Genomic DNA, 12,390 nt, shown 5'->3' with positions numbered 1-12,390 from the left:
TTTTTGAGTGCAAAATATTCTCACATATGGAGTGAGCCGATCCAATAGCAGGCAAGATCAAATGACTGGCTTTGCCTTCAGAAGTAAATATGAGCTAGTGTGCCTTTAAATGCAGACTGGAGATTCGTACCCAATCCTCTGACAGTAGTGGGGTTAGTCCCATAGAGGTTAGTCCAGCTACCAGTCATGGACGGCAGCTTCTGCATACTGTCAAACATATGATTCTGCAAAGCCGAACAATAGCTCATGACTCACCTGAGTTGAAATTTGCTCTTAAAGCAACTCTTACTTGTAGTTCTTTATCCTGGGGACCTCATGTCTGGCATTAGCCACATTTATATGGAGGAAGATAAAACAAGAATATTTCCCGTTGAGAGTCTTGATTCTAGAGCCTGGGTAGTGACCAACGTTTGCACAAGAGTAGAAAGCAATATATGAGGCTTTTTTGTAGCTTAGCAGTTATTTAATAATTATATATTTGTATTTTTACAAGTTCACAAACATAAACGTGTCATCAGATGGTTTGCTGTAGGATGGTGGATTGAGGTGTCTACATGACTTCAGTAATCTCAGTTCATTCATGCTTGAAAAATGTATTTTTCTTTACATAGCAACTTCATAGTCAGATTATTGCTGTCTATGTAAATGTAACCAATTGAAGGACTTTTGAGTTTCAGTCAGAATAGAGCTGCCAATGTTCAATTGTCCAATTTCCATTCCTCGTCAGAAAAAAGATGTGGTTCGAGGTGTTATCTCGGAAACCTTTAAAAAGGTCGCCTTTACATCCTCCCGTGACTGGAGATTTGCATCTGTGGAGCCACCATTAAATACATTTTCAGTGCAACATGAGAAAGTGATCATGTATATAAACATCCTACTGTAAAGTGCCTACAAGCAACACAACATTACACATTCAAGGTAAAAAAGGTGCAAACATTTCTTTAGATGTATAAAAACAATCGATTTAAAAATTAAAATACATAAAAATGTATATCATGCATTTTGTTCGTTTTTGACGTTACCTTTTCTCAGACCTACATCTGGCAAGCTAAAATTCATATACATTACTTTTATTGTCATTTATTCGTTTAACTTTATTTTTTACAGTGCAGAAAATAAAAGTGCTTTCTTCAGATTAGTTGAAATGTACATATTGCATGTCCCTACGAAAGAAAAAGTATTGAAAGATAATCCGAGAGGTCAGAGGAGAGCGGACAGTTGGAACAGATATCTCCGTATCATAGATGGTGTACGTTTATATGTGCCGTTCAGTATACTCGCACCCAAAGGTCCTACACCTGACTATATGACTGTACATTTACACACGGTCTGCTGATCTCCAGACCGGTTTGAGCTGCCGTGGTCGGGTGGCACAAGCACAGGAGAGAACTGTCCAAACTGGACCGTGTTCTTGATCAATTACCTTAACAAATAGTTTTCTTTTTGTATTCTTAGACTTAGCTTACTAAATATATATTTACAGGACATTATAGTCGTAATCACATTTGTATATGCACCTTGTAAATGCTTTGGAAAGGAAGCCTCTGTACATAGTAGTGAAGTCGGTCCCAATCCCAGAGCAACACACTTCATTTACGTCATGTCTGAACGGATTATGGGCAAACCTACTTTATCCGGGCCGAAGGAGGAAGATTCCTGCGATTAGGAGTTTCATCCGGCTCTACACATTCAGATTCCATCTACACTCTTCGACTTCTGTGGTGCTGCTAACCACAAGCCTCTCACACATTAACGGACGCGATTAGAAGTCTATCTGCGCTTGAATAGCACAAACCGAGCGAAAGCTTCATTATTGGGAATGCCCTGAAGTTTTGAATTGCATTGATCTTTTCTCATAGTTCCTGCAATCCTCGTCTTGCTGCACTACTTGTCTTCCTATATTTTCCGTGGCTACGTCCTGGTCATGAGGCAGTTTGCGATCCCGAATATGACCAGTGTGTCAGTGTGTTTGTTCTTTAGGTGGCTAGTCGTTTAGTGTTTACCGTTGTATCGTTGCGTTTCTCAGATGATGTGTGCGCACACGTGTTTCACAAAATCAGTTTCGCTTTGGTGCAACCAAACGTGAAAGTGTGTGCTGGTGTGATGCCTGTGTGTGCTTGATTGCACGGGTTCACGTGTGTGTGTGTGTGTGTGTGTTTCAGTTTTGGGGACCCTGGCCCCAGCCTCCTGCACTCGGGGGACGGCTCGGCTCTCCGCTCCCTGATTGGTCGAGTTCAGCGCTGTCACAATCCGAGTCCTCACATAATGCGCGAGTCTGGGAACAGGACAGAGAGCATGGTTAAACTCTTGGACACATTATATATGATGCCTATTAACTCTTCAGCGCTGGACGAACACAGCCATTGAGATAGAACTGTAAAAAGAAGGACAGGTTTTTCGAGTCTGGTCCTGGAGGTCCTGATTAAACTCACCTACCTGTGGTTTACTGGTGTGTTTAATAAGACAAAACTCTGTGGGGACATCCAGAGGCAGATCTGAAAAACCCTGTACTAAGGCAGCTTTTGTTCTTCTCATGGCAATGTTATTAGCAGTGTCTACATGGACCTTCTTATTTGGAATTGAACTAGTAGCTTAGTCCGAATAAAAAAGGCACATGTGACCACGTCAATTGGAAGGAATTGGCCCAATCCTTCTCTAATCCATTCAATAGGATATGTAAACACTTGATCGGAATGAAAAGTGTAAGTTCTGACCATGTGCAATGACCCAGAAATGGCTGTTGAACAGACTGTCGTGTCTTTCCAAATTCTCCTTCCAGAGTTTAGCTCCATCCCTGATCAAACTCACCTTCCTACAGCTATCTATTAAAGGATTAGTTCACTTTTAAATAAACTTTTGCTGATAATTTCCTCAACCCCATGTCACCCAAGATGTCCATGTCTTTCTTTCTTCTGTGGAAAACAAATGAAAGTTTTTGATGAAAACATTCCAGGATTTTTCTCCATATGATGGACTTCAATGGGCCTCAAACGGCTCAGGGTCCAGATGACGGTATCAGTGCCGCTTCAGAGGGCTTTAAACGACAGCAGACGATGAAGAAGGCTCTTATCTAGACAAACCATTTCATCAAAAACCTTCATTTCTTTTCCACTGAAGAAAGAAAGACATGGACATGACATGAGGGTGAGTAAACTTTCAGCTTGAAGATCTTGATTAGCTTGTTCAGTTCTGTTCGATTAGGACTAGAGCTAAACTCTACAGGAAAGTGGATCTCAAGTTGCCCACCCCTGATTAAAACACTGTTCGGATTCATCCAAATTTTTTAATTTCGATTGGAGCAAAAGGTGTCCATGTAGACGTAGCTAGCGTGTTTTATGGTTTCACTCAATACCAGTACCTCCAGGATATTTTGTTCCAGGTCAAAATTGGCCCTCTCCAGTTCGAGGGCGGCGGCCTCTCTTTCAGACAGAGTAGGGTCTGTAATATCCACTGGGATCTCAGACCCTTGGGAGATGAGGTCATCGCTGCGGTCGTCCAGACGCTCGTCGGTGTTGGTACTGACCACATCTGGCGTGCCGCTGTGGGAGTGGTCAGTGGTGTGGCCCTCCTCTCCCTCGGAAACGGACAGGTTCTCTGAGCTGAAAGTGGATACTGATTGGCACTTGGTTATACTGGTCGGCCGTCTGTAAAATGGATATTAGAGAACATTTAAACAAACAATTAAACAACAACTATATTTGTCTGTCCACTTTAGACATTCTACTTACTATAAGAAACTTATCATGTCGGCCCTATGTGAATTAGCCCCAAATTCTAAATTGGCTCTAAATTGGTTTCTAAATTGGTTTGTCACATGGAACCGATGTTGGCGCAGTTGAAATTCTTCAGCAGAGCGATGACATCTCAGATCATTATCTAGTCTCGTGTATACTTCATTCAGCCAAGGCTGCAAAACCGACTCCCTGTTACAAATATGGTAGAACTATCACTCCTACCACTAGATTGCTTCATAAATAATCTTCCTGATCAGTTTAATCTCCTCAGCATCCCAGATAGCTTAAAGAACTCGATTTTGTAACAGAAACTTCTCTCTTTTTAGACACAGTTGCTCCTTTGCGCTTCAAAAACATCAAAGAAAATAGTCCAACGCCGAGGTACAACGAGCACACTTGGGCCCTGAAGAGAGCAGCCAGAAAAATGGAGCGCAGCTGAAAGAAAACAAAACTGGAGGTTTTTCGCATTTCATAGAAGGACAGTGTTACTGCAGGCCATACTGCAAAGGCCTTAAAAACTAAATCAACAAGAAATAAAGCTTCAACATCCAAACAGCACAGTAGTAATGACTTTATGAATTTCTTTAAGATTGATACTATTATAGAGAAGATTATAACCATGCAACAGCTTTCTACAGTATCGAGTCAGACGTTGAGCAACAATTCCCTTCATTCACTGCTATAGGAGGAGAAGAACTGGCTAAACTTGTTAAATCATCAAAATCAACAACATGTATGCTTGACCCTATACCGACTAAGCTACTAAAAGAGATACTTCCAGAGGTCATAGATCTTCTTTTTAATATCATTAATAGATCTTTGTCATAAGGATATGTCCCGAAAACTTTTAATCAAGCTATTATTAAACCTCTCAATAAAAAATGGACAACTTGATCCTACAGAATTAGTCAATTGCAGGCCGATCTCAAATCAGTCAGGATTTAGACCGTATCATAGTACTGAGACTGCTCTCATTAGAGTTACAAATGATTTACTCTTATCATCTGATCGTGGTTGTATCTCTCTATTAGTGTTACTCGATCTTAGCGCTGCATTTGATACTATCGATCACAATATTCTTCTGAATAGACTCGAGTTATGTTGGCATTAGTGGAACTGCTTTGGCATGGTTTAAATCGTACTTATCTGACCGTTATCAGTTTGTAGCAGTAAATGAAGAGATGTCACACCGATCACAAGTTCAGTATGGGGTACCGCAAGGCTCAGTGTTAGGACCGCTGCTCTTCACCCTGTATCTGCTACCACTGGGAGATATCATTAGGAAGCATGGCGTTAGTTTTCATTCTTATTAGGGCTGTACTAGAATAATCGAATATTCGAATATTCGTTCGGTGAGGTGGCATTCGATTTTCAGTTTTGAGATTCGAATATTCGTTTGTTTTTTTCAACACGTGACTTCCGTCGCGGACTCATTCTCACTCATGCTTGAAATAATACTAATAAATAAAATAAAAAAAACACCGCAACATGCTTTCAATAAAAGCATCGCGCATTTTAAAGATTTAAATTAACAAAAAGTGAGAATAAGACAAAATAAATCCCTTATATAGAATAAAACTAATTGTAATAGATATTACATTTTGTGTCATTTTAAAAACAATTAATTTATTCTTATTCAACTGTTTATAAGCATGCTACCGTGTTCTTTATTTATTACAGTTCGTTGAAATCACTGTGTGTTACTAATTTAATTTCTGTTTTGGGATTCATTTGTTTTAAAGAAAGGTTCGTTATTAATACCTTATTAAAGTTCTTGCTCTCAACAGACTTTGTGTTTTGTATCACTTGTGCACTGTGCGTTTTCGGAGCATAAACCTGCCCGTGTAATGCATACCGGAAACTGTTCTATTTTAAAGATTATTAAATGTTTATTAATATTTAAAGAATGTGTGCCACCTGATCATATTGCACCAAATGCAACACTGCACTCCACTGGGTCTGCCGCAACACATTTACGATGCCGAAGAGTGAAACGTGAAGTCGTGAAAGATAATACAAATGCAAACCGACTTATTATTATATATTTAGCCCCACCCACCGAAGCTTCGAATATTCGATATTGATTGCCACCTAAGCTTCGAAGCTCAAAAAATGGCATTCGAAACAGCCCTAATTGTTATGCTGATGATACTCAGCTCTTTATTTCTTTGCGCCCAGGCAAAACTTCAAAATTTATTGAAAACTTATCAATTCAGAAATTAAACATTAATATAATTTTAATATAAATATAATTTCCTGCTACTTAAATCTGAAAAAAACATGTTTTAAACCACTGCACACTGTAACCTAGAATACTGTCAGAACAGTTAGTCGATGCGTTCATGAGCTCAAGGCTAGATTATTGTAATGCTCTACTGGGTGGTTGCCCTGCTCGCTTAATAAACAAACTCCAGCTGATAGATAGATAGATAGATAGATAGATAGATAGATAGATAGATAGATAGATAGATAGATAGATAGATAGATAGATAGATAGATAGATAGATAGATAGATAGATAGATAGATAGATAGATAGATAGATAGATAGATAGATAGATCGATCGATAGATAGATAGATAGATAGATAGATAGATAGATAGATAGATAGATAGATAGATAGATAGATAGATTATTGTAATGCTCTACTGGGTGGTTGCCCTGCTCGCTTAATAAACAAACTCCAGCTGGTCCAAACCGCAGCAGCTCAAGTTCTTACTAGAACAAGGAAGTATGATCATATTAGTCCAGTTCTGTCAACATTGCACTGGCTCCCTATTAAACATTTTAAAATCTTGCTTATTACTCAAAGCACTAAATGGTTTAGCTCCAGTACTTAAGCGAGCTCTTAACACATTATACTCCATCACGTCTATTGCGGTCTCTAAACTCTGGCCAGTTGATCAGACCTAGAATGTCTAAATCAACTGCAGGCGGTCGATCCTTTTCCTATTTAGCTCCTAAACTCTGGAACAGTCTTCCTAGCATTGTTCGGGAAGCAGACACACTCTGTCAGTTTAAATCTAGACTAAAAACACATCTCTTTACTATGGCATACACACAGAACATTATCAATTTCTATTATTCAAATCCTTTTAAAGGATTGCTAGACTGCTTAAATTAGGTAAACTGTAAACCAGGAACACTTCCCATAACACCAGATGTACTTGTTACATCGTAAGAAGAAAGCCATCTACACTAATATAAGTCTGTCTGTCTCAGCCTTATCCTGAGGTTACCGTAGTCAGCCGTATCCAGATCAGAAGGTGGATCTGCACCTAGACACGACCTCATCGCAGCCCTGAATGTCAGCAGAGACTGTGTGAACTAGACAGTCCCCTGTGAAGACCTCGTCGACACGGCACAGATCCTCAGCAAAGACCATAAGAACCAGACAGGTCCTCTGGACAGACCCTATGGCCAGCTTCATCCCCATACCAGCGTGATGAATCAGATCTTCAAGCAGAAGGAACTGGAAGAAATATTTTTAATGCTACGACCCACAATCTGACATCTGACCTGTAATGCTGCCTGAATCACACTGGCTCTGGGTTTGTTCATTGAGCCTGGATTCTCCCAAGGTGTTGTTTTCCATTTCTGTCTCTGATGGAATTTGGGATCCTTGCCACTGTCTTCTTTAATTGTTTGTACACGTTATAATTTAGCAATATTACTGAACTGAATGCTTTGACACTATTGGATGAGAACTCAGCTTAGCTGGATGATGACATCACTGTTTTCTGCAGAGTTCCTTTATTACTGAATTGAACTCCTTTCATAGTTGATGTACTTTACACAGTTATTGAATTAATATTGAATGAATTAACACAACTGATTTCAACTGAATAATGACTGCCATCTTTTGACAGCTGCTTTACAGCATTCATTTTAAATCCTGTTTATCACTGTAAAGCTGGTAGGAAACCATCTGTGTTGTAAAAAGTTATATATACATAAAAGGTTACTTGACATGTCAGTGGGTTCCATGTGTGCCCTATCTAAACTAGCCCCAGTATGGGCCCTACATAATTCGTTATAATTCGTTACATTTATATAGTGCTTTTCTAGGCACTCAAAGCGCTTTACATTGAAGGGGGAATCTCCTCAACCATCACCAATGAGCAGCTCCACCTGGATGATGCGACGGCAGCCATTTTGCGCCAGAACTCTCACCACACACCAGCTGATTGGTGGAGAGGAGACCAAGTGATTAAGCCAATCAGGAGAGGGGGATGATTAGGAGGCCATGATGGACAGGGGCCAATGGGCAAATGTGGCCAGGATGCCGGGGTTACACCCCTACTCTTTATCGAAGGACATCCTGGGATTTTTAATGACCACACAGAGTCAGGGGCTCGGTTTAACGTCTCATCCGAAAGACGGTGCTCTTTGACAGTATAGTGTCCCCATCACTATACTGGGGCGTTAGGACCCACACAGACCACAGGGTGAGCGCCCCCTGCTGGCCTCACTAACACCTCTACCAGCAGCTCCTGGTTTTCCCAGTTGGTCTCCCATCCAGGTACTGACCAGGCTCAGCCCTGCTTAGCTTCAGTGGGAAACCAGTCTTGGGCTACAGGGTGATATGGCTGCTGACAAACTGGTGTTTGGCCGGTGTTTGGTTCCATGTTGGCCCTATCTGAATAAGGCCCAGTATGGACCCTACAGGTGTTTGTCCATCAGTTCCATGTCGGCCCTATCTGAATCCTCAAGCCCATATCGTGTCTACACTTGCCCCACCATACAATGTTGATTGGATATGACCATTTCTCAGGATCAGAATATCTCATTTGGGTCAAGCAGCCTTTAAATATCAGCAGCCAGCAACATCACTAATGATCAATAACAGTTATCCTCCATCAGTGTCATATTGTAGTGTAATTGCTGTATTACACTGTAGTGTCTGTAGTTAATTATATTATTAATATAACCATTTTGACATAACTCCAAATACATAACACAGATTTGTTGAAAAATAGCAGCCTATTTGCATGATAATTTTCCAAAACAAGAAGACATTATTTTATTATGGATTTGGAAAGGCAGCCTAACAAACAAAGCAACTCCCAACTATCTTAGTTCACAAGAAAATGTTCCAGAATGAATAAATGATGTTCTTACCGTCTTCTTGGTAACTCCACCTCACTGTCCACTTCACCCTCCTCTTCTTCAGAGGAAACGCCACGTCGCTGGTGGAATTCAACACACTTCATTCAGACTTTTTTTTAAATAAATATGAATAGGATTTTTTTTTTATAAATATGAATAAATATCAATAACATGTGTTTATAGGAAAATGGGCAAAACATGCTTAATGACTGAGGCCCAGAAAAGCACTGAAAAAAAGTACAAATGTAAAGAAATGTTTGGCTACTTTAACTATCTTTTGCCAGGTTTTACTGTTTTGCAGTGTGGTAACTTTATGACTGTTTGGCCATTTTTGGTAACATCTAAATTGACTGGTTTTACTCAAAGTTAAATATAATATCAACTGAAATAGATGTAACAGGTTACGGCGCCTCTAGTTAACAATTCTGAGATTTATAGATTTAAAATCTGGCATTACAACCATTAAGGGTTAGTTCACCCAAAAATGAAATTGTGTGATTAATTCCTCCTGTGGTTGGCCAGCCGTCAGACCTCCGCTCATCTTCACACACAGATGAAGATATTAGTGTTGAAATCCGATGGCTCAGAAAGGCCTTCATTGCCACCAATGTCATGATGATTAGGAGGCCATGATGGACAGCAGCCAATGGGCAATGGGTTACACCCCTACTCTTTACCGAAGGACATCCTGGAGTTTTTGATGGCCACAGAGAGTCAGGACCTCGGTTTAACGTCTCATCACAAGGACAGATTATTTTTTGTGTGCAAAAAAACTAAAAAACGACTTATATAGTGATGGCCGATTTATGATTCAGTGAATCGATTCATGATTCAGATCGCCAAAGTCACGTGATTTCAGCAGTTTGACACGAGATCCGAATCATGAATCAATTCGCTGATTCATAACGGTTTGAATCTTTGTTTTGAAATCGTTCATCACTATATAAGTCGTTATTTAGTGTTTTTGCGCACAAAAACTATTCTTGTTGATTCGTAAAATGATTGTAGAGCTGCTGTAGTGAGATGGGCTTTGTAACGACGTCTTTAGTGCCTTTATGGGTCTTGAGAGAGGAATTAATTTGCCTTCTGAAGATAAACAGAGGTCTTACGGGTGTCCAAACGACATTAGAGTAAGTAATTAATGACAGAATTTTCATTTTTGGGTGAACTAACCCTAAATTGTTGCCCAAACCCTAAATGTAAATCCTGCAGCATTTTCTGCGGTGATAGAAAAGGTGACGGAAAACGGTGAAAAGCAATGGTGACCAGTCATGGCACCTACCAATGTACGATGTTTATTGAAATCTGAACTGAAAACCCTGCCGTTTACCGTGGACTCTCTTGCAAAGGGATGCGTACCTGTTTGCGCGTGATGGCAGCTCGATAGAGTATGGCTGATGGAGTCAGGTGGCTTCCGCTTGATCCCCTGGGCAGTCTCACGGCCCCGGGGCCCTCCTCTCTCTCCTCCGCATGGGGTCTGCCCACGGCTCCGCTTCGGCCACAGCAGGGGGAATCAGGGCTGCTGGAGAAGGGCAGTGAAGCCGCATCCTCACTGGCCGTGTCACTCCGCGGTGGAGTCTCATCCAGACCGGCCCCGGCTTCAGCCCCGCCGCCGGCCTCTCCTCCCAGGGCTTCAGTCGCTGCGGCACCACTGCCTCCATCTTCAGCGTGGCGGGTGGAGCACAGCAGATCCGGGCTGGAGGAGGACAGCTTCAGCGGGGGCGGCTCCAGCTGGCCCTCCCTTATGGTGCCCACCGAGGCCGCTTCAGCCAGGGGCGCGGCGGGGGCGGTGGTGTTGGGCAACGGGGGCTTTCGCTCTTGGCTACTGGGGGCAGAAGGGTGCTTGGGCCCTGACAGGTCTCCGCTGCTCCCCCTGCCGCCCCTCCGGTGACGGGTCTTCACCCTGCGGGCGCGGCTGGGCGAGGTCGGGCCTCGGTTAGCACACGGCGGGACGGTCACCTGCATCACACCTGCGTCCATCTTGGGGAGAATGATCTCGGACCTCAGGAGGTCAGGTCTGGATATGGCAGTTCAAGAGGAAGCCATTAGTTACACAACATTATTTGTGGTGACACCGTACTTTACATTTTAAGTGTCCATGTTAAGGCCAAGTCGCACTGCACTGACAGACACAGCTAACGCCGACGGTCACCAGATTACAGTACGTCACATCGAGATATTCCAACACCTGAATAAACTCAGACTCAGCATGTTCAATCGCCCGATGCTCAGAGACGCCACTCATTTATGAAGGAGGAAAAAGAGCCAGATTGAGCAACTTATAGTTTATTAAGTGTACATTGAAGTGACGATTTTGGTCTCTTGCGCACAAACGGAATGGAAACACTGGTTTATTTGCAGATGTTTTATGCAACATTCCAATTTTGGATGAATATATAGCTACCGTTATTTTTTCTTGGCAAACTATATCTGCTAGATACGCCTGTTCCTGCCAACTCAGACACAGACATGCTGCTGTGAGCGTGTGAGACATGACGCTGCTGCAGAAACTGACCTAATACAGCGATCCCCATTCCTGATGAAGACAGGTGGAGCTGGGGAGGTGGAGGGTCTCTCTGAACCAGATCATTGGCACGGCAGGTCACTCTGAGAATTGCTCATATTCTCAAATTCTTACTTTTATATAGAATTCCCATTCGTGCTTATTCCACACTAAGCAGCAAATATCATGCAGCAGTGTGACTGAATTTGCATTCAGTGTGTAATTCCAGTTGGGATATTCACAAACATCAGTTCTGGAATAAAACTCTCAGGGGTTCGTTATCTGGAAAGACACGGCTGTGAGGAATGTAATTATTGGTTTGACTACTGTTTGTGTCTGGCAGAAGTGTGAAGTGTTTGCAAGTTGAGAAAGAAACATGAATGGAGCATACCACTTCATTTTGCTTGGAAAAGTTTACCCGGTTGCATAAAACAAGGACTTTAAGATCAGGAAAGTCTCTGACAAATCTCTGATTTAACTCTTCTATCAAAAGGAAGTAATAAAATATACAGTCACATAGAAGACAAAGTGTTTGTACCTTACATAACTTTGTGTGTAATACAGACAATAACTGCCCTTCATATACACCACATTGCCAAAAGTTTTTGAGACGCCTGCCTTAACATGCACATGAACTTTAATGCCATCCCATTGTTAACCCGTGGGGTTTAATCTGGAGTCGGCCCACCCTCTCTAACAGCTCCAGCTCTTCTGGGAAGGCTTTCCTCAAGGTTTAGGAGTGTGTTTATGGGGATTTTTGCCCATTCTTCTAGAAGCTCATTTGTGAGGTCAGGCACTGATGTTGGACGAGAAGGCCTGGCTCTCAGTCTCCGCTCTAATTCATCCCAAAGCTGTTCTATCGGGTTGAGCTCAGGACTCTGTGCAGGCCAGTCCAGTTCCTCCACACCAAACTCCTCATCCATGTCTTTATGGAGCGACGCTTTGTGCACTGGAGCGCAGTCATGCTGGGACAGGAAGGGGCCGTCCACAAACTGATCCCACAAAGTCAGGAGAGCGTGAAATTGTCCAAAATGTCTTGGTGATGC

General features: G+C 42.0%; 1 protein-coding gene across 2 annotated transcripts in view; it reads right to left on the bottom strand.

Annotated features, from left to right (window-relative positions):
* Nucleotides 1-441: 441 nt before the first annotated feature.
* Nucleotides 442-12,390, bottom strand: part of map3k12 (mitogen-activated protein kinase kinase kinase 12) — a 32,881-nt gene continuing 20,932 nt past the window's right edge. For both annotated transcript variants that reach the window (XM_067442985.1, XM_067442986.1), the window contains exons 11-14: nucleotides 10,201-10,858; nucleotides 8,854-8,921; nucleotides 3,359-3,644; nucleotides 442-2,275 (exon numbers count right to left, since the gene is read on the bottom strand). In XM_067442985.1, the coding sequence (XP_067299086.1) occupies nucleotides 2,159-2,275; nucleotides 3,359-3,644; nucleotides 8,854-8,921; nucleotides 10,201-10,858 (1,129 nt within the window). In that variant the 3' untranslated portion in view covers nucleotides 442-2,158. The remainder of the gene's footprint in view (nucleotides 2,276-3,358; nucleotides 3,645-8,853; nucleotides 8,922-10,200; nucleotides 10,859-12,390) is intronic.

This window comes from Pseudorasbora parva, chromosome 5 (assembly GCF_024679245.1).
Source record: "Pseudorasbora parva isolate DD20220531a chromosome 5, ASM2467924v1, whole genome shotgun sequence".
Lineage (NCBI taxonomy): Eukaryota > Metazoa > Chordata > Actinopteri > Cypriniformes > Gobionidae > Pseudorasbora > Pseudorasbora parva.
This window is presented reverse-complemented; position numbering and strand designations above follow the sequence as displayed.